This window comes from Tachypleus tridentatus, chromosome 10 (assembly GCF_004210375.1).
Source record: "Tachypleus tridentatus isolate NWPU-2018 chromosome 10, ASM421037v1, whole genome shotgun sequence".
In the NCBI taxonomy this organism is placed as follows: Eukaryota; Metazoa; Arthropoda; class Merostomata; order Xiphosura; family Limulidae; genus Tachypleus; species Tachypleus tridentatus.
Window position 1 is genome coordinate 187,620,260 of NC_134834.1, and position 21,993 is coordinate 187,642,252.

The following is a 21,993-nucleotide window of genomic DNA, read 5'->3' on the forward strand; positions in this document are numbered from 1 at the left end:
AATTTAACCATTAATAGATGTTACAAGTTTAAAGCTACTTAGAATAAATGAATTTAGTTTCATGTAATAATTTCAAGTCGTTATAGAAAAAAAGGATAACATAAAGTTATTTAGATTTTATTTTTGTGGTTACAATGTTGGTCAAATTGACTGCTTACATATAGAGTGGGGGTAGAGAAAATAACATATAAAATGTAGTTTTACAGAAAAGGCATTGGAAATATGGTAAGTTTTAGGAATTACACAAGGGAAATTTTAAATTTGTTAAATAAAAGTATTTTTAATCTTGACATGAAAATTACTGTACACATGGACTATTCAAAACAGGTACTCAATATATGTATATATTCATTGACAAATCTTTATTTTAGTTTATTAAAAATACTTTACTAAAGAATATGATTTTTTACATATGAAAGATTTATGTTGTAACTGAAAGACTGTCAAATTTTGTGAGGATATATATACACGTTATATTGAACATTAGAAGTATTAAATCTATAAAGACTTTAAAAATATTAAAAACAGGTCACATGCTCAGTTAAATTGACCTAGTCCACACAAAGGGATTTACTATATGATAAATTAATGTTAATAATATATAATGAATAATAAATGAATGCCAACAATATATAATCTAAATTGTATAAAATCCAGTGTGTGGCTTATAATGTCATGCTTGATTTTTTGAAATAGGAGTCATAAATGCCAAAATACATTATTTCAGAAAGAAAAGTTTGATACTGTCTGCACATTGTAATTTTAGTAATGTAAGTGTAAGGTTGCTGTGAAACCTTATAAGTGTAGTGAGTGTTGGTATAAAGTCAAAAATAAAAATGTAGTGTGGGATCATCTAGCCTAGAACAAAGTGCATAAAATTTATCATTTAATGAATTATCTTAGTTTTGATTGACTCACAAGAGAATTTACTAACATTTGAGTGTTTTATATGACTCCTTTTCTCCCTTTTGTTGGTCCGGCTTGATTTTGTAAAATTTATTTATTTGCGTTAGCTATGACATGTGAGGTTAAGGTATACTATGGAGTGGGGGTTGGTGGTACTTGCCCCATTATTGTTGACGGACTGTATGCCAGTAAATAATAATGAATGAATGTTAATTCCCCTTTGTTTCAAACATTTGACAAGCCCTTGGGACTGATCAAGGCTTTTGAGTTCTACAACCATCTGTTTGCCATTAACTGAATCCTATAAAACTTGATGGATTTTTGTATGAAATCATATATCAGTAACTAAGGTATTACAACTGTGAAATAGCTTATACCAAACTGTTTTAACAAACTTCGATAAAACTGATCCTGTTCGTATCTGAGTGATAATTTTCAGAACTCTTTTGATCAGTCTTGTCTGAGAATAAAAATACTTTTCAGTTTATGCTAGCATTAAAATTGTGACTTGTGATAACGTTTATTAGTACCAGGTTAATGTTGCAACAGGTGGCCAAGCAACATCTGTTAACACAAATAAACAAAAATTAAAGTTAAAAGACATAAAATGGAAGGTATTTTAATAGATTAATTCTTGTTATCTTAATTAATTGGTTATGTTACAGCTCAAGCCTGATATGAAATCATCAGTACAACATCATAAACATTACTGTCTACATATCTCAGGAAATTGCTCGCCCACAGTAGACCATTGTATCATTCGTAGTACATCAGTGGGTAAGTCCACCTCTTGCTGCTATACAAAGCAGGCTGTGTCTTCAGGTCTATTCTAAAGTTTAGGCAGTGTTCTCACTTCTTATCATATAATTTTTATAAAGTAGACATTATGGCTGTTATCAGTTGTTCATCCAATTTTTGGTAAAAAAAAATCTCATGTCTTTCACATTGAGTCCTGTTAAATCATTTTTTAATTGGTTATTTGCATTTTCACAGTTTAGTCAACATTCATCACAACCACATATTTTTTCAGCTGATTTTAAATATAAAATATATATTAAATCTTTGTTTTTTTTATGTGGTATTTTAACAGTGTAACTGATGTGTGTCAGAAAACTGGATAATTTGTGTATACATAGTTAACTTTAAAATGATTCTGTATTAATGAAATGGTGTTTGATCTATATAGCAAGCAGTTTCTGTCATAGTTCCTAGCATGTTGCAGTTTTCTCAAGTTCTGTTACCTGTCTTACTCGAATATTTAAATTTTAACCATTTCTAGCATATGATAATTTGACATCTTTGATTGAAAAAATATTTTTATTTAAGGTTGTTATTTAAGATAAAATTGAAATTTGTAATGTAATTCTAATGTTGTCCAGTTCATTTTCTTGAATGACAGTAGGTGCAGCAATATGTGTCAGTGGTTGTGGAGCAGAACCTGTCATCAGGCACTGTGATATCAGTGATTGTGAAAATGTTGGCCTTTATATCACTGATTATGCTCAGGTTAGTATAAAATATTAATGATTTAGATGCAAGTCAGATCTTGCTGTAACTATTGAACCTACGACCATGTCTGAATACACCCACAGTTTCAAGTCACTCTTTTTTGCCTGCTAGTTGTAATAAATATTTATTTTGTTGAAAAAAAAATTCATTATCAACTTTCTTCATATCCTGCTTGGAAAATATGAATCTTATGAGTTTAGAGTTGTTAAATATGCCAACATTTGTAGCAGAAGTATTATTAGCAAATAAGATCAGAACGAGTCAATTTATAGTATGCTGGCAAACTTTCAAGTATTTAACTCGAACTTTTTTTTTATCAGTGGTTCACAACCCCATTTTTTTGTTTTAATGGTATTTTAAAGGAATTTTTAAGCTACAAGAAGTTATCTACTGTTGTTTTAAATAGAATGTTACTGGTATCTTAAATAATATAACAGACAAAAACAAACATTTCAGATTTTTTAGGTTGCTAAGCCTAATGTGACAATTTTAGTTTTTCAGAATAGTTTCTTTAAATTTTATATTCTTTTTTTTGTGCATGTACAGTTTATTGCTTTAGCTAAAAATATAGTGTTTTGTACTTATGTTCATAGTTAAGGTCACCTTAGCTGCTTTGAATGTAGTAAATGTTTGTTTCAATTTCCTGTATTTTCCTTCCTCTCCTAGCTATTAATTCACATTTACTGTACGTTTTTATCTTTCTTGACATAATTTCAAGTTGCTTTCAGGGATGATATAAATGTAGAAATAATTTATTTATTTTTCCGTACCAAGTGTGCTACATTTTCATGGCTAGTGTGAAATATTCATTTCATATATGAGGAGAACCATAGTGAGTCTTGGAATTTAAATTATGAACACCCTATAACTATTCTGCCCCATCTCAGTGCAGAATTGGTTATTTGTCAACCTCATAATACACTCGAAAGTTTCATACATTGCTGATTTGGCTTCCAGAGTAAAATGGTGCATTTTGTTTTGTCATTTATTTATGGCTTTAGTGATTCTTTTTGTATTTGAATATTTTTAAAAACCATGGAACATGATTATAAAAAACTCACTCTCAGGTACTTTGAAATGATTTTATTAAATATTAGCAAGTTACTTTGAAATAATGTTATTAAATATTAGCAAGTTATATTGAAATAATGTTATTAAATATTAGCAAGTTACTTTGAAATAATGTTATTAAATATTAGCAAGTTACGTTGAAATAATGTTATTAAATATTAGCAAGTTACGTTGAAATAATGTTATTAAATATTAGCAAGTTATGTTGAAATAATGTTATTAAATATTAGCAAGTTATGTTGAAATAATGTTATTAAATATTAGCAAGTTATATTGAAATAATGTTATTAAATATTAGCAAGTTACGTTGAAATAATGTTATTAAATATTAGCAAGTTATATTGAAATAATGTTATTAAATATTAGCAAGTTATGTTGAAATAATGTTATTAAATATTAGCAAGTTATGTTGAAATAATGTTATTAAATATTAGCAAGTTATGTTGAAATAATGTTATTAAATATTAGCAAGTTATATTGAAATAATGTTATTAAATATTTAAAGTTTAAGTGTGTTTGAAAATCAACATTTATTAATAGAGTATTTTATTTTTCTAACAGGGGATTTATGAAGAGAATGAAATTAGTCACAATGCTCTAGCAGGTGTGTGGGTTAAAAACCATGCCAACCCTATCATGAGAAGAAATCACATCCATCACGGTCGAGATGTTGGAGTTTTTACATTTGATAATGGACTGGTAAGTAACATTTTTTGTTCCACATACTTAAACATGTATTTGTTATATGTATGTCCATTAATTGTTTTATTGTCTTTGCAAAATTTCTGCTTTTAAATACATCAGTGATATCCAAGAAATGAGCTTAGCATGACATGGTGGTTATGGCACTCGACTCACAAATAATGATATTAAATATAAGCAAGTTACATTGAAATAATGTCAGTGAAAGTGCTTATCCTGTAGTATGGTTGCTGACTGGACTCAGCCACCTGGGGGTTAAAATTTGTTTTAAAAAATACCAGCCAAGTGGCTGGAAACTTGGGATTAAAGTCATAAAGGGGGGGGGTAGATATCCAGGAAATGCATTAAATAAAAATAGTATTAATAATGTACTTCCTGTAGAGTAATAGCCTAGAAATCAAACTGCTGATTGTAAGTAAAATAATATGTGAATATAGTTGTAAAAGAGAAAAAGAAATGGTTATCCAAAACCAAACATTTCATCTTTTTTTCTTAGGGTTATTTTGAAGCCAATGACATTCACAACAATAGGATTGCTGGATTTGAGGTTAAAGCCGGGGCCAATCCAACAGTTGTCAGGTGTGAGATTCATCACGGTCAAACAGGAGGCATTTACGTTCACGAGAACGGAAGGGGTCAATTTATCGAAAACAAAATACACTCCAATAATTTTGCTGGAGTTTGGATCACCTCCCACAGTAATCCAACAATTAGGTGAGATTTAATATCTGCTGTAAAGTTACAATTTACAAATATATGAAATGTAAACCATATTCATATGGCTCATATAACAACTTTAACCATGTATAACTGACACATGATCCAAGAGCAAAATCTTGTAGCCACGAGCAACAGATGAAATGAATGTAGAGTTGAAATTTATATAACATTATAAGTATACAAAAGTATTGATGTACAAGTAAGATAATGGAACTAGAAATATAAAATCTTTTTAGTTGTATAGGATATTCTTTTCATGACATACTAAGAACTGTGTATATTTTTCAGGCGCAATGAAATATATAATGGGCTTCAAGGAGGGGTTTACATATTTGGTGAAGGAAGAGGCCTTATAGAACACAATAATATCCATGGTAAGCTGTTATTGGCTGACTGTCAATAAATTTAATTGAACATTAATATTTCAAAAAGATTTATATTTGATATATTTAGTGTAAAATGGTACTATCCTACCTGTATTTAAATATACACTTTAAAAGTGATGAAACGTTGAGTGAAATAATTTATTATATTTATTTTGCACCATTGGCCACCATAAAACCACGTTGTTTTGTTTTCAGGGCTTCAGTGGGAAAGTTATAACGTTTATAGGATGTTAAACTAATTAAACTTCTTAACATGTCAGAATGCATGCAAAACTTGATAGTCTAAAACTATTGCTTAACATCTAAGAGAGTGAGGCTTCTTAGTAAATTATGTGTCTCTGGCCCTGATGTTGAGAAATGTACACTTGAAAATGTAGACAATTTATTCAGTTTTCTTGTTCGTGCATTTTTCTTTTTGATTGTTTACTATCTAACTTGTAAAGTAATTTTAATTTGGAGATTAAAATTATATTCTTGCATCAGAAATTGTCCAATTTCGTATCATAAGTATCAAACTTTTTTTTTAATAGAAAAAGTATCATATTTTATCTGTTATTTTCACTTTTGTATCTTTGTATGGTTTTGGTTGATTCAACCAAACTTGTAACCACCATTAAAAAAAAAAAGGAAATAGATATAAATGATCCCTTTTTCATTTTAGAGTTATTGGAAATTATAATATGAAACCACATATGTTTAGCCTCAATCTTATAACATTATACAGGTGTAAAAAATGTATTTTAATTTTACTGACCGTTTGGCAGTGACTGACAAACATTACAAAAGTTGATTACTTGTGGCACAGTCATGTTTCAGTTATATTACATTATATATGTATATATGTTATATACAGGTAAGTTCTGAAACTTATTTTTTTTAAGACATAGAACATTATAATATATGTTACAGTATAGAAAACAGTTACTTCTTTGAGTTATGAACTTTGTGCATGTTTATTGTAATTTACATGTGAAGAATATAAAACAAAATAATTTTGTAAGTTCATTCTGAAATAACCAGAAATCATAAATTATTATCTCAGTATCACCGAATTCCACTATAATTTATCAAGATTAGTAACGTAGCTGGCTGTACAAAATGTGTTTTTTTTCTAGTTTTGTTTTTACCACTTGAAATCTAACTGCAAAAGAAAGGGTTTCCCATGTAAGTACTTTGTAGAGGCTTAAAAAATTATGTGGAGGACATTCTGAGCTTTCAGTTGGTTATTCACTTGTCACAGACAGAAGTAGGTGTATGTTAGAAAGTGGAAAGATGTGGGTGAAGCAGTAGTGTAATTGATTCAATAACAGTAGTGATATTTCAACAAAGACGGAGCCTCATGTCTTATATTCTGTTTGCCATCAGTAATTTGAATTTCTAATTTATAAAAAAATAACTATATACTTTGTATTTGAACATCACAGAAGTCTAATTTGATCCAATGCTGCCTTCAACCTGCCACATGACACGTGAATATCAATATTCAGGATTTTTAAAAAATATTTACTTTTAAATTAAGAAATTAACTGACACATAATACTAATATTTGAATTATAATCTACAGTTTGATAAATTAACTGACACATAATACTAATATTTGAATTATAATCTACAGTTTGATAAATTAACTGACACATAATACTAATATTTGAATTATAATCTACAGTTTGATAACAAACTTATTGACATTCATTCATAAAATAGTAGTTCAATAAAATTATTAATGTAAGTCTACAAATGATGTGACATGGCTTTTGACCCATGTCCTAGGAATATCCATCTCTGTATTGTTAATGTTACAGTAATAAGGTTATTTAAGAGTGATAATATAGTGAGCTTTCAAAACAAAGTTTTGAATTTGTTTTGTTATTTCTGACAAAAGTGTTTCTACTTATATGTTCTTACTATTAATGCGAAATATGTGCAATGTTTTAAATTTCCATATTCTCGGCTATGTTCAAATGTATTATTTATAAAACTAAAAGATTGCTTTTCATTTCAGGTAATGCACTTGCAGGCATTCAAATCCGCACCAACAGTGATCCAATTGTCAGGTACAACAAGATCCATCATGGCCAACATGGTGGAATCTACGTGGTAAGACCAAGTACCAATTCTGTCTCTCATATCAACTTGTAGTTAAGTGGTAGTGCATACACAATCGGATCACGAAACAAGTAGAAGGAAATGCTTTGATTGGCTGATCACCTACATCATATTAAGTACCTTATTTTAGTGTTATATGTCAGTTCTTAGTTTTAACATTTGTTTTAAATTTAGAAATATTAAAATAACATTTTTACAGCATGAAAAAGGACAAGGTTTGATTGAAGAAAATGAAGTTTACGCTAACACGTTGGCAGGAGTGTGGATCACTACAGGCAGTACTCCAGTCCTTCGTCGTAACCGTATTCACAGTGGTAAACAGGTAGGGAAAAACTAAAAATTAACTGATCTTTGATAGTTAATTAATTATAAATATCTGTAAGTTTTCCTTACCTCTGATGTAAAGTTTTTGTTTGTCTGCTTGTAAATTTACACTCTTACTCTTAAAGTTTGTTACAGAGTATTTACTTATTTTCTTATACTAGCTTATTTGTAACAGCTGAAGAACAATGTTTAATGTGTTACAATAGACATTTGTGATGATAAGAATGAAGATACTCATGAAAGATGTCTTTTAACAGGTTGGGGTGTACTTCTATGACAACGGACACGGTCGTCTCGAAGACAATGACATTTATAATCACCTATATTCAGGGGTCCAGATCAGGTGAGCAGAACTATTATTTTGATTTTTTTTTTTTTAATATTTAAAACAGTTTTAAAGGTTTACTCTACAAACAAAATCTGTTTTCGGGTGTTACTTCTATAAAATCTGATTTTGTATTTTCTGTCGAGTCTCTTGTAGCTAGAGATTAGTATTTGTTTTGAGTTGTATCTGAAAAATATAATAATCAAAGGCGATAAAAGAGCTATGTAACCCTTTCCATAAGATGATTGATACAGTGGGAACTAGTATCTCTGGTTTTGTAATAAATTATCTCAAGAATATAAAGCTTTTAATTTTAACAAAACCAAAATTAGCAATTGTATGTACAAGTTAACTGTAGTAGAAAAATTTGTTAAAGTTAAATATAAAATGGTAGTTGTAATTGATTGTTTGTGAAGAATGTGGTCCAATTGACTTTCGTGTTTGGAATATCACATGGTTTGCCAGACATTCACAAATGTGTTTGCTCTCTAAAACTGAGAGTCGGTTTCATTTGTTGACACTTAATAATCACAGGACATGAGGGTTTTTCTATTAAATGTCTTCAAGAATAACAAGTAGTGAACTTATAGAGAAGCTTGATGTTATACATACACCCACATTCAATGTATTTTTACATTAACACTGCAAGAAACTTGATATGTGTATTAACACATTACACTGTAAGAAACTTGATATGTGAATTAACACATTACACTGTAAGAAACTTGATATGTGTATTAACACATTAACACTGTAAGAAACTTGATATGTGTATTAACACATTACACTGTAAGAAACTTGATATGTGAATTAACACGTTACACTGTAAGAAACTTGATATGTGTATTAACACAACACTGTAAGAAACTTGATATGTGTATTAACACATAACACTGTAAGAAACTTGATATGTGTATTAACACATTACACTGTAAGAAACTTGATATGTGTATTAACACATAACACTGTAAGAAACTTGATATGTGTATTAACACATTACACTGTAAGAAACTTGATATGTGTATTAACACATAACACTGTAAGAAACTTTATGTGTATTAACACATAACACTGTAAGAAACTTGATATGTGTATTAACACATTACACTGTAAGAAACTTTATGTGTATTAACACATTACACTGTAAGAAACTTGATATGTATATTAACACATTACACTGTAAGAAACTTGATATGTGTATTAACACATTACACTGTAAGAAACTTGATATGTGTATTGAGGTTTTTTTCCTTTCATACCTAAGGAATTGGTTGTCAAAGCATTTTTTTTAAGCTGATGTCTTTTACAGATAAAGAAATCATTGTTTTACTTAATTAATGATCAAGTTGATGGAAGTAGTATTGAATTGAAGCTTGTACCTGCTATGGCTACACTGTTCTTAAATTTTGAAAAAATGATTTATTATAGAGAGAATGTTAATGACCTGTCTGCCATCTTCAGTCTTAAAGTAATATCCATGAATGTTTGCAGTACATAAGCAAGCATCCAAATATAACATATTGTTATTACAATACATATGTTCTCGATAGCTATCAGAAGTGAGCGTGAGCAGTTATTAGAGATTCAGAAAAGTCTGGTTTTAAAAAAAACTGATTGTGTAAGAGCAGAACTTAGTAATTCTGCATCTACTCAAACTATAAACATGTTTCAGTTTTTCAAAAACAATTGCTAATGCACACAATCACTATTTTTATTAAAACTTTTTTAAATGTTGTAGAGTTACGAAGCTAATACATAAAATAACCTACTTTTTATAAAGTCGTCCAATCATTGGTTGATTTCCTTTTTTTTAGAAAATACATTAGTAAATGCCAACATTTTTTACATAGTGTCTATCAAAATGTGTGAATTACTTGTTTGTTTGCTAGTGTGTTTACTTTTATTGTTTAAAAAAGTAATTTTTTGCCAATCATATCACATGGTAAAGCTTTAAATTTTCTAGGTGAAACCTTTTGCGTGTTTCATAATATTTTTCATTACAGATTCATTATTGACTTTTTTTTAAATTCATTATGACTTCATCTAGAACTGGTAGTAACCCAATTATACGAAGGAACAAAATCTGGGGAGGACAGAATGGTGGGGTTCTGGTGTATAATGGTGGTCTAGGGATCCTAGAACAAAATGAAATTTTTGATAATGCCATGGCTGGTGTGTGGATTAAAACTGACAGTAATCCCACTCTCCGAAAAAATAAAATATATGATGGCCGGGATGGCGGTGTTTGTATTTTCAATGGAGGTAAAGGTAAGTTCAAGTACTGCCAAAGTTTTGAGTCTCTTATTAGGTTTTGTCACATCTTTAAAGTTAAATAGTTGGAAATTTATTGTCTCTGATAAAAATTACATTTCAAACAAATGTAAAGGAAACTGTGTTCTTGTTCAAAATTAAGTTGTTTTTTTTTCAGCATTACAATATTCCAACAATATCATTTGATCAAACAAAAATTATCTACTAAGTTAATCAGCTGATATTTTCATTGCAATATGTAATTTCAAATTATTTTTCCATATACAGCTTTAGCCTAATTTTTACTTAAAACATTCAGTTGGTGTAGCTGTTAGGTTGAAAGGTGGTAAATGTATGACTGACTTCAAATTATCCTAGTGTTTGATAGTAACGGCTCAACACATTATATGTTACATGACTTGTGCTGTTACAAATGTTTTGAAAAAATTCCAGGACGAAGTACCTATCTTGAAACTGTTTGGCATCATCCTTTCTTTAATCTTAAGATTTATGTTAGAACACTCATTCAATGTTTGCTATGTCAAAAGTATGTGTAATAGAATTTTAGCTGGATTAACAAATTTTGTATTACTATACTCATGATTTAGTGAATTATTTAAATTTTTTGCTGCCCTACATTTTCCCACCAGGCGTCCTTGAAGACAATGACATATTTCGAAATGCCCAGGCTGGCGTGCTTATTAGCACTCAAAGTCATCCTGTGCTCAAAAGAAATCGAATTTTTGATGGTTTGGCAGCAGGTGTAGAAATTACCAACAATGCAACAGCCACTTTAGAATACAACCAGATTTTTAATAACAGATTTGGTGGCCTTTGTTTGGCCAGCGGTGTGCAGCCTATCTTGAAAGGTAAGATAGACATCTTGGATGTAATAAAAAAGATGTATATTTCTCCTATCTATTTTGTTACAGGGCTATTCAAAACACATGTTTATGGGAGTGTATCAAAAACAATAAACTGTAGCATCGCTAATGTTTCACGTATTTCCCATAATATAAAGACCTAGGTCTGTGCGTTGCAGTTACTGGGGATCGTGGAATAGTTGTGGTTCTGTAAATTCATTACATTTAGTTACTTCAATATGAATAACTATATTTAGTTGTATGCTGTTAATGCAAAGGCCAATGTGAAAATATGACATTAAACCAAGGCAAACACAAGAAAGAATCCTTGCTCAAAAATTACTTACCATTATGGTTTTTTCTTTGACACTTCCCAATGTTCTAACAGTATGTATTTCTATCACATTTGAATACTATGGATAATTGGTTCAGAATTTTTTTTCTTTCAAAGTTTGTACAAGTGTGTGTAATACAGAAAGTTTTGGTCTTATTGTAAAAATTCATTACATGAATTGTAAGTATAACATTCAGAACATGAGGCACGGGTACCTTTGGATATCATTGCTTTGATGCAGAAAGTTAGTAATGGAAGTATATATGATAGTGAAAAAACAAATATACTTTGTTAAAACAGTTTTACTGGAATCTTTTTCACCCAAAGGTCATTGAAGAAATGTTTTTGCTTCAATATTGTTAATAAATATTAACAGTATTTTCATGGTTGTCTGATTATTTTTGTTTTTATAGGAAACAAGATTTTTGACAACCATAATGCTGTAGAGAAAGCAGTCACTGGTGGACAGTGCTTGTATAAGATTTCCAGCTATACTAGTTTTCCTATGCATGACTTTTATAGGTTTGTAGAACTTCTTTCCTATTGGAAACTCAATAAATAATTATGTCAATATGGATTTATTTTGTCTTAGACTTTCCATTTTTTAAGAATGTGTATTTCATGTTTTTATCAAAAATCTTAAATCGTTTCTAGTGATGCTCGTTTGACAATTCATGAAGGGTGTGTGATATGAAAGGTTTTGCTTCTACTGTAAAATAGCTGAAAACAAAATAACTTTTAGAAGCTGTACTTGAAATTATTTTGGTCAGGATTAGAATAAATTAATCAGTAAGGCCTTGGGCATCATTCAATGTATCAGTTGAATGGGTTTAACTTCCTGAATTCAGAACTGTAAAAAAAACAACAAATGGATGGGGGTGTTGAATTGCTTTGGTGCAGCTAAAAATGTTTATAAAAATGAAAAAAGTACACTAGAGTGGCATGTTGTTTGTCTAAAGGATTGAACAGTCAGTATCTATAGCTCTGTGGTTGTTAAATGTTGTTAGTTATACGAGAAACTGTAAAATATATAAATTTTAGGATCATTTTATTAAATCACTGAGTAGGTGATTATCATACACTTGTATAGAAGCTAGAATAAATTGATACATTTAAATGAAAACTTCTTGATGACGAGAAACCCTCTTGAAATAAAAATATATCTCAGAATAGCTGGTATGCGTATTTACATTTTTACTGATAAGGAGAGAATAAACTTACACTGGAATTCACCTGAAAAAGCCTAATTCTGCTCTAATGTGGTCTTCTTCACAAAAGGTGTCTACTCAAAACATTGCACAGTTAGCCATGTCAGTTCAATTTTTATTATTCTTTCATCAAGTTTTTCTTCTCATGTCTTGTAGAACAACACTTGTTCAAGAGTTAAGTACACTTTCTGCCATGTATTTGAACAGTTTTTTATAGTGCTGTCAGTAGTGCACATAAACCCCATAATTCAGTGCACTTTAATACATTATTTTTAGCTTTTTAATTCAAACACGTTTTCATTTACTTTCATTTAGATGTCGTACCTGCAACACCACAGAAAGAAATGCCATCTGTGTGAATTGTATAAAGACCTGTCATGCCAGGCACGACGTGGAATTCATTCGACATGATAGGTACAAGTTTTGTTGTTTTTCTAAAATTGTTTTATTTAATCTGCATCTTTAGATTTTCCTCACATGTGTAGTAATTACTATCAAACAGTATAACTACATGAGCAATTTGTGTGTATTGAATTGTATGGTTTAAGAATGTGATCTGAAAGATGCATTTTTTTTGTGTTATCAAACTTAAGATGTAACAAAAAAAAACCCTTATGCCTTACGATTAAAATATTTTTTTTTCAGTTTAGTCATCTATCCTGGTTTCTTGTATTTTTTTTAGATTTTTTTGTGACTGTGGAGCAGGCACTTTAAGTAATCAGTGCCAATTACAAGGTGAACCCACTCAAGACACAGACACTTTGTACGACTCAGCTGCTCCGATGGAATCCCACACTTTGATGGTCAATTAACATTTGTTTGTGCATTACGCTTGGCCACTTCTTCCACAGCATTTAAAAGATGAAGAAACTGTTGGAGCAGTTAAGAGGTCCCATGTCACAGTTTCTAGTCAGACTTTGGTTTGCAAGAATCGCCACAATACTCCTCAAGACTACGCTTGAATCTCACCGTAATCAAAGATCTCCTGCAGTAATATGACCATCAAGCAAAGGAGCGAATCTCCTGTTTTTGTTTTCACCTTTCTCAGAGCTGTTCCACTCACAGTTGCAATATCTAGACAGTTTTTCCAGTTGTACTGTAAGGTGATACATTATTTACGTCAAGGGTCCTGATCAACATTAGCCTACTACCAGGCACAAGTTGTTTTGAGAAGGTACTGCTGAAATACTTCATTCAGTTGTACTATAATAATACCAATATTCCTATCTCATCAGAAGTGTACATACGTATATATCAGAACTGCATTATTTTCAGTCTTAGAGCCCTTTAAAACATCACCAATGAGTGCAAGAAGGAACTCTTCAACAATTAAATCTGGTTATCTAATGAAATTTTTCCTGTACATAGATTATGTCTGAAAGCTATTCTTCACTGTGTTGGGATATCAGTGAGCATTGCTTCTGCTACTACTGCAAAGCACTCTCGGTGACTGTTCTATCAACACTTTTTTTTTCTTCCACCTGTCATATTTAAGGTAAAAAAGCAACATTACATTATGCTGTCATGTACATAGGAGTCTACTTGCCTTTACAAAGTAAAAACTTATGTTTAGGAGAAAAGTTAGGTGATTATTAAATATTGCAGGATCCTCAGTTCTGACGGCATACTTGTAATAAAAGTCTGTGTTTACAAATTAAGGAAGAATTTCTTTATTGTATGTGCGTAATTATGTAGCAATTACAAAAAATTAATTTTGTTAATAGTGGCATTTCTTACGTCAAAGGTTTTACATCACGTAGACATTTAATGTTATTATAAGATACAACAAAAACACCCGTTTTTGTTGGGGTTTTTTTTTAATTCAATTTTCAGATCTAATTACGTCGTTTTTGTTAATTTATGTTTAGAAGTGAAAACATGAGTTGTTGTTTAATGGAAATAGATGAAATATGTTTCCCTGAAATGACACAATTGTATTTTTAACACAAATTTTATTTTATCTGTACAATGAAAATAGAACTTATTAAGTGAAATGGTAATATGTAGTGTTTATCTGCTTTTCTCTTTTTCAAGTGCCAAAACACCTGTGATTTGAATCTTCTGAAATTGTTTTCCTTCTCATCTGTTAAAAAACAATACAGTTAATTAAGTTAACATGTGGTGATGTTAACATTATGTCACTTTCCCGATTACGTTTACTTATTTTTAGTAGAAAATTTAAAAAAAGAAGAAAAAAAGAACCTTACGATTTGCGTTTAATTTTTCACATGAATATAAATATAAAATTTATGGGGATTGTGTCTGGATATGTAATCATGTTTTCTATTTTGAAACCAAAATTACTACTGCATATGTATATATATATATATATATATAAGCCTTATGTTAATTATAAAATGATGTGTAATAGTTATGGGGAACAAATTTCATTGGGCAAAGGTATGTTGAGAGTTAGATATTTCTGCAAGTTCAGATGGTTATCAGAGAGCATTTTAAACATTAAAAAATGAACAAGTTTATGAATTAGGATAAGTAAGCTGTTTAAAATGATCCTAATCAGGTATTTTTTTTAAAGTGTTGGTATTGATAGTTGGGGAGCACTTGTGTATTACTTTAATAATTATTGTACATAGCAGTGAACATGTTTGTGTGTTTGTAATATTTTGCTTGCACAGTGCCTTAGCACTGCCATTTACTAGCTGCACGGTCATGTAGGTTAGATATCTGTATGTGGTAGCCTAGCATGGCAGAAAGGTTAGCTTCCAACAGCCTTATCTGTTCTACTGGGAAATTTTAGTTTTTAAATTAAAGGATAGTGTGTGCGTGTTTTTCTTGTACAGTTATAGTCAGTAACCGGTACGATACATCCATAGTCTTAGATTGTAGTTTATCATGTGGTATGTCACATACAGTGGTTTTGGGGAAGGTGATGCTTAATGGAATGTGATTACAAGCATCTTTTACATCCATGTGGATATGTCTTTGTAATATATTATTCACCTTTCTGTTGAAATATACATATATACCTGCTTTCTGTATTCGTGAGCTACTTGTGTCATTCTTTATTAAAACCAGCATGTTAAACTTTTACCCAAATCTCACACAATTGTATATAAACATGTCTTTGAGCATCTCACTCGTAAAAACTCGTGTGAACTTGTCAGAGTTTAGCTTAGCATTGAATAGTGAGTGGGGACTTAAACATTTAAACTTTATTGTAATTGTTTATTTCATACACTCACCACGTATTATGCTGCTTTTAAAAGTGTCTAAAGTTATTTCTAATGTAAATACTATATAAGCTGAACTTATAGGGAACACGGTTGGTTGGTTGCTTTTGGTGTTTTATGGCACAACACAGCTAAGCTATCTGCGTCAAACATCTTGTAAAAAGTAAATTGAGTAAGATTCATAAAAGGAAATTAAGATAAAAAAACAACAACATAAATAGCATAAAACCAATGTTTACATCTAGTCTACAACGTCAAGAGAAAAACTACAGTAATACAAGTTTTAAAGGACTTTCTGTTGCATATTTGTAACAACTCGCCAAAAAGACTAACAGGTAAGTACAAAAACCACCATCAGTCACCTGGAGTTGGCCTTTCCAGTCCTGGTTCCGAGTTATTTGACGTTATGGACATTTCCAAAAAGTAAAGTAATAAAAGGTTTAAAAGACTTGTAGCACAATTTTAATAATAACTCGACAGGATGACTAACGTGTAACAGCAGCGATAGTAACCTGAAGTTGGCCTTTCCAGTCCTGGTTTCAAGATATTTGACATTAGGGCCATTTTCTAATTTCAAATCGAACAAGATAGACTTTGATTCTGTAAAGGGAATCACATTAAAAAAGGTCTAATATATAAATTAAAAAACTTAAATGGCATTAAAAACATTAATGACAACAAAGTAAAATGTGACTTATTGTGACCTGAATGTTACACAGACTCTACACTCTGGTGCATCAGTTCCAGATAAAAGAAAACAATGAGTTAAAAAACTGTGATCAATGTGTAGTCTAGTTAGAACAACTTCCTCTTTCCGGTCCTTATGGAAGCAAGACGGCCAAAGTCCAATATAGGATTTTATGTGGAAAAGCTTGTTTTCATGTTGCTCACTCCAAGTCAACTGCCAGCTGGCACGGGGCCGAGCCTAGAATACAGGACCATTGTCCATGTATGGAACAGGCACAGCAGTGATAGTGCCAGAGCAGATAGATTTAGCTGTGGTGTCAGCGAGCTCCTTCCCGCAAATATCAATGTGGCCGGTATCCAGAAAAACTGAATAGAAGTACATGTTAAAGAGAAAGGGGCCAGTCAATTTTGAATATCGGCGAGAACAGGGTGTGAACTAACTTGAAGCGATTCCAGGGCCACTAGAGAACTAAGCGAGTCAGTATAAATAGTGCGGTTAGATAATCCGTGATGACGAGTAAACCCACTTGTAGAGAAAAATATATGTAAAAACTGCTGGTATGAGTAAAGAAAGTTCTATGGAGAGGAGCGAACAATGTTTAGACCTTCTTTGGCCATCGTCAGGTTCACAGTACTACTTAGCTTCTTTGTGATCCAGGGCAAGAAAAACGGCATACAGTTCAGCAGTGAACACAAACTGTAGAGGGGATTCTGCACACAACCACCAAACCAAGGCAGAGCCCACACAGTCACCAGATTTTGAAACATTTGTATAAATAGAAATGGAAGAATGGTTCGAAAGATGTACAAAAATAACAGACAGTATTTCCAATCGGGAGTAGCTGCTTTTCTCAGTTGATGTAAAGACAGGTCATATATGGGGACTGTAAGAAGCCATGGTGGGATGGGCTGACCAGTGGATACAGCAATGTTATTCAAGGACAGACCCAGTTTATTCAACTGCACTTTGATACAAAGGACAAAAGGAGCAATGGCAGATCGTCTGTTCTGAAAAAGAGTGGCCCACCAAGGAAGGAGAAACAACCCGAAGTGGGATGCTTTGGTAAGGAACAGTTTCAAAGCATATAATAAAGACAGTTGCAAAGAAGGTTCATGAGAGTGTGTATAAGCTCTGAACTGGGGAAGTGCAGAGCCGAAGTCCTTAATGACGAATGCCAAGGTTCTGGCAGAGCCATAGAGCAGTGATCCATAGTCGAATTTAGATCAAATAAGAGCATAATATATCTTGAGAATAGAACATCGATCTGCTCCCCAAGTGATGGAAGAGAGGACATGAAAGATGTTCATTGCTCTTGTATATTTGATCCATAACTGCTTGATGTGTTGTGTAAAGGTCAGCTTACAGTCAAAGATAATCCCAAAGAACTCTGTCTCAGAGATTACAGGCAGCACAACTAAATAATACGGAGTTCAGGATCAGGGTGAATACCCCATTGGAGGTGAAATTGCACAGAAACAGTTTTAGAGAGAGAGAAGTTAAAACCATTTGCTGTGGCCCACTTCAGTAAATGATTGAGGGCAGTCTGTAGCTGCCACTCAATATACCTCATACTCAACAACTGGCATGAGATGTGAAAATCGTCGGTATAGAGCCCGCTTGCAACAGTAAGAGGGAGTTGTTCAGTGATGGTATTAATCTACATACTGAAAAAGTGTGACATTCAAAACACAGCCCTGAGGAACTCCAAGTTCCTGTAGAAAAGAACGGGAAAGTGTCGAACCCACATGAACTTGGAATCTTCCGTCCATTAAATATTTTTTAAATAAAAATGGGCAAATAGCCCCAAAATATATGAACGTCTCGCAAAATGCCATACTTCCATGTTGTATCATAAGCCTTCTCAATGTCAAAGAATATTGATACAAGATATTTGAGGCTTCCCTGATTGACGTTTCAAGTCAAATCAGGTGATCCACGGTGGAGTGCTGTCGTCGGAACCTGCACTGGGTGCGTGAGAGGAGGTTGTTTGATTCGAGGAACCAAACCATCCTCTCTAAGGTCTTACAGAGACAGCTCGTCAAAGCAAATGGACGGTAGTTTGAAGGAATCTTGGGATCCAAGCTTGGAGAAAGGTAAGACAATAGCCTGGTATCAGGCATCAGGGAAAACATTCTCCTGCCAGACCGATGAAGGGCCAGTTTGAGTTCCACTAGTGTAAAGGGATGATTATAGTCATAAGAGACAGTGAGCTCAAAAGGAAATAAGTGATTGCTCTGCTCGAATCTTGATGGCTAAGAAGGTGGAGGAAGAAGCGAAAGTGCTAGATATCTGGCAAAAGCTTTCACCTAGAGTATTGGGGATGCTCTGGGTATCAGCTACTTCCTGGTCATCAGAGAGCAAGATCGATAGGAGGACAGAAGTATATAGCCCAATGACCTTTCGAATCTTGTCCCCTATGGCTTTGGAATTGGAGGTAGAAGATATACTGGTTGTGAATTTAATCCAAGATTCCTTCTGGCTTTGAAGTCTTACCCACTGAGCATGTGCACAGGCCTGCTGGAAAGCGATATGGTTTGAGAGTGTGGGATATCTACAGAAAGTATTCCAGGCCTGCTTGTGAGCCTTCCGTGCCATGTTGCAGGCAGGATTCCACCACGGAATATCACGAGGATATCATGGAAAACGTGTCGAGGTTTTAGGAATGCATTGAGCAGCTACTTGTATAATAGTTTGTTACTGTTGCTACACAGTCATCTATTGATGGCTTACAGACGATGGCAGGGTCAAGTTCTGTGAGAGGAGTGAAATAAGGCCAGTTTGTGTGATCCAGCTTCTATTGGGGCAGGTGGCATCGACCATGGCCAGTCCCTCTCAAAATTATAAGAAAATTATCACTGTCTCTTGGATTATTGTCAATCCTCTATGAAAAATGAGAGAATAGTAAAAAGGAGCAAATTGAGAGATCAATAGCAGTAAAGGACTGACGAGGTGCATGAAAATAAGTAGAACCAGTACTGAAAAGAGAAAGGTTGTGATCAGAGAGCATACGCTCTACAGAGCGACCCCTCTGATCAATATCAGCACTTCCTCGGAAGGATGATGTCCATTAAAGTTCCCCAGGATTAAAAAGGGAGATGGTAACTGTTCAATGACAGCATCATGTCTCTCCAGGCAGCAGGTAGAGAGAACAGTGATGGTATAACCCAAGGAAATACAGATGGCTACAGCCTCCAAGGGTGTGTTGAGTGGCAAATACATGGTGGGCACATGCTGATCAACCAACAGTGCCACGCCTCCATGCACTCGTCCATCACACAGCCTGTCATTTCTGTACAAAGGAAACTGCCGAAAGGTGACTGTATTTGCAGGTTTCAGAAATGTTTCCTACAGGATGGTAGGAAGCAATCAGTGCTTTGATGTCATCCAGATTAGAACATAAACCTCGATAGTTTCATTGTATCGAGGAGTTACCTTTATCTGCATTCGTTTTTTCGCTGGTTCTGGACTCGGCAGTATTTCTGTAATTTACCATTGATTGTCGACGTTGTTTGGGTAATTTGTTTGACCACGAGGCGAAGGGTCGGCAATGCGGGCGTTCGACTCTGAAGTGAAATATGCGATAGAAACATCCGTTACGTAAAATATAGTCAGCACTGTACTTTGATGTTATCACTATCTTCATGAAGTACGTAGGTAGGTTGGTGTGTCTGGAAAAAATTCGATGTACGGCCTGGATTTGACATTCTATGACTTATTTGATTTTTCTCGTCGAATGGTCGAGTCGACGCCCCCGAGCAATACAAGGAAAAGGCTGACAGGACTTTTACAATGTGTGTGTGTGTATTTGTTGGTCTTTTGTAGTATCCTTGTGTGTTGATTGGTTGGATTAACTGTTTCTGATTGGAGGAGATATTTCCTGTAGATTCAACCATGGTAGCTACAGGTTACTCACCTCTAATCTGGAATGTTTAATGTTAATATAAAATTTGATTTTTTGTCTTCCAGAATTTGTCTGTCGATTATTCTAGTTTTCTCCCAGTTTATTGTGTGTCCAGTTGACGTGGCATGCTCTGCAATGGCTAACTTTTGTTTTCGAGTTTTGTACTATGTTCTTTTATTCTTGTTTTCTTCCAGTTTCTCCAATATATGTATCGTTGAAGGAACACCAAATTTCGTAGATAACATTGGAGATCTCATTGGTATGTTGCCGTTTGTTTTTTTAAACTAGGTATTGCAGGATTTCCAGACTTATGTTGAATTTTTTTTTGCTATGCACGAGTTTTTCACTGAAATGTTGTAGGCATGGTAGGTAAATGGTGGTAACCTGATATTTTCTTTCTGTGGTGGTAGTCTTCAAGGCGTTTTTGATGGAGGATAAGGTGTAACCGTTTTGTTTAAAACTATGATCTTTTGGCATTTTGCTTCGATGGATGTCTTACCGTAAATGTTTTCTGCTCTCTTGCTTAGGCATTGGATTATACCACGTTTTATCGAGGTTGGATGATAGGTCTGGAAGTGTAGGTATCTGTCCGTGTGGGTGGGTTTCTGTATACAGTTGTGGTTATGTCTTGCTTGTTTGCTGATGATCATGTCAAGAAATGATAGTTTTGTTCCCATTTCCATAATGAAGTGGATTCTTTTGTCTATGGAATCGAGATGTTCTAAGAAAGCTGGTAATTTACGACCATAGGGCCAGATAACGAAGGTGTCGTCGACATAACTTTTGTAGAAATCGGTGTGGATGGAAGGGCTATTTCTTCCATGAAAATGTGTGCTGGCATTGGAGAGAGTGGCAATCCTAAGCGTTTGTTCGTAGAATTCCTCGTTGTATTGGAAATGGGTTGATTGTGGGCAAATGATTGTTAGTTCCATTATGGCGTCTATTTTCATATCTGTTCTGTGGGATAGAGTTGTCATGCAGCAGTTGTCTGGTGATGTGAAGGGTTTGAGGTTGGAACACTGGTAAATAGGTCTGACCATAATATCCTGAGATCTGATGTGTAGCTTTGAGTTGTCTAATGAAATGTGTCGAGATTTGAAAGTGATGTTGAGTGTTTCCTCATAGTGGAGATAGGTACTAGGAAAGTAGCTAGTTGAGGGCAAGGCGAGTTTTGAGCACTTACGATACGTTTGAGGTATATTAGGTTTGTGTACCTTAAGTAGCCTGTAAAACAGTGGGAAATTTTCCTTATATCTTAAGTATTTGGTTGGTTTTTCGTTTATTAAGCCTCGTTTCTTTTGTTCAGCATTCTACTAATGAGTTCTGTAGGATCATTGGTGATCTTTTTATATTGGTGTGTCTTGTAATTGTTTGATCTTTGTGCCATGACTGTTGATGTTTAGGATGACTACCATTTCCTTTGTCTGCTGGTAGAATCTTGAGGTCTCGTTTTATACGGTTCAGTGCACTGCATTCGTGTTTAGTGACGTTTAGTTTTGGTTTCTTGGC

At 33.1% G+C, this 21,993-nt stretch overlaps 1 protein-coding gene across 1 annotated transcript in view; it reads left to right on the forward strand.

Annotated features, from left to right (window-relative positions):
* FBXO11 (F-box protein 11) overlaps window positions 1-15,703 on the forward strand; it is a 37,634-nt gene extending 21,931 nt beyond the window's left edge. Inside the window, exons 8-20 of the mRNA XM_076465813.1 lie at window positions 1,572-1,683; window positions 2,306-2,412; window positions 4,048-4,185; window positions 4,685-4,902; window positions 5,197-5,282; window positions 7,297-7,391; window positions 7,600-7,722; window positions 7,982-8,067; window positions 10,097-10,317; window positions 10,950-11,168; window positions 11,910-12,018; window positions 13,020-13,118; window positions 13,387-15,703. Coding sequence (XP_076321928.1) covers window positions 1,572-1,683; window positions 2,306-2,412; window positions 4,048-4,185; window positions 4,685-4,902; window positions 5,197-5,282; window positions 7,297-7,391; window positions 7,600-7,722; window positions 7,982-8,067; window positions 10,097-10,317; window positions 10,950-11,168; window positions 11,910-12,018; window positions 13,020-13,118; window positions 13,387-13,516 — 1,743 coding nt within the window. The 3' untranslated portion in view covers window positions 13,517-15,703. The remainder of the gene's footprint in view (window positions 1-1,571; window positions 1,684-2,305; window positions 2,413-4,047; window positions 4,186-4,684; window positions 4,903-5,196; window positions 5,283-7,296; window positions 7,392-7,599; window positions 7,723-7,981; window positions 8,068-10,096; window positions 10,318-10,949; window positions 11,169-11,909; window positions 12,019-13,019; window positions 13,119-13,386) is intronic.
* Window positions 15,704-21,993: the final 6,290 nt, after the last annotated feature.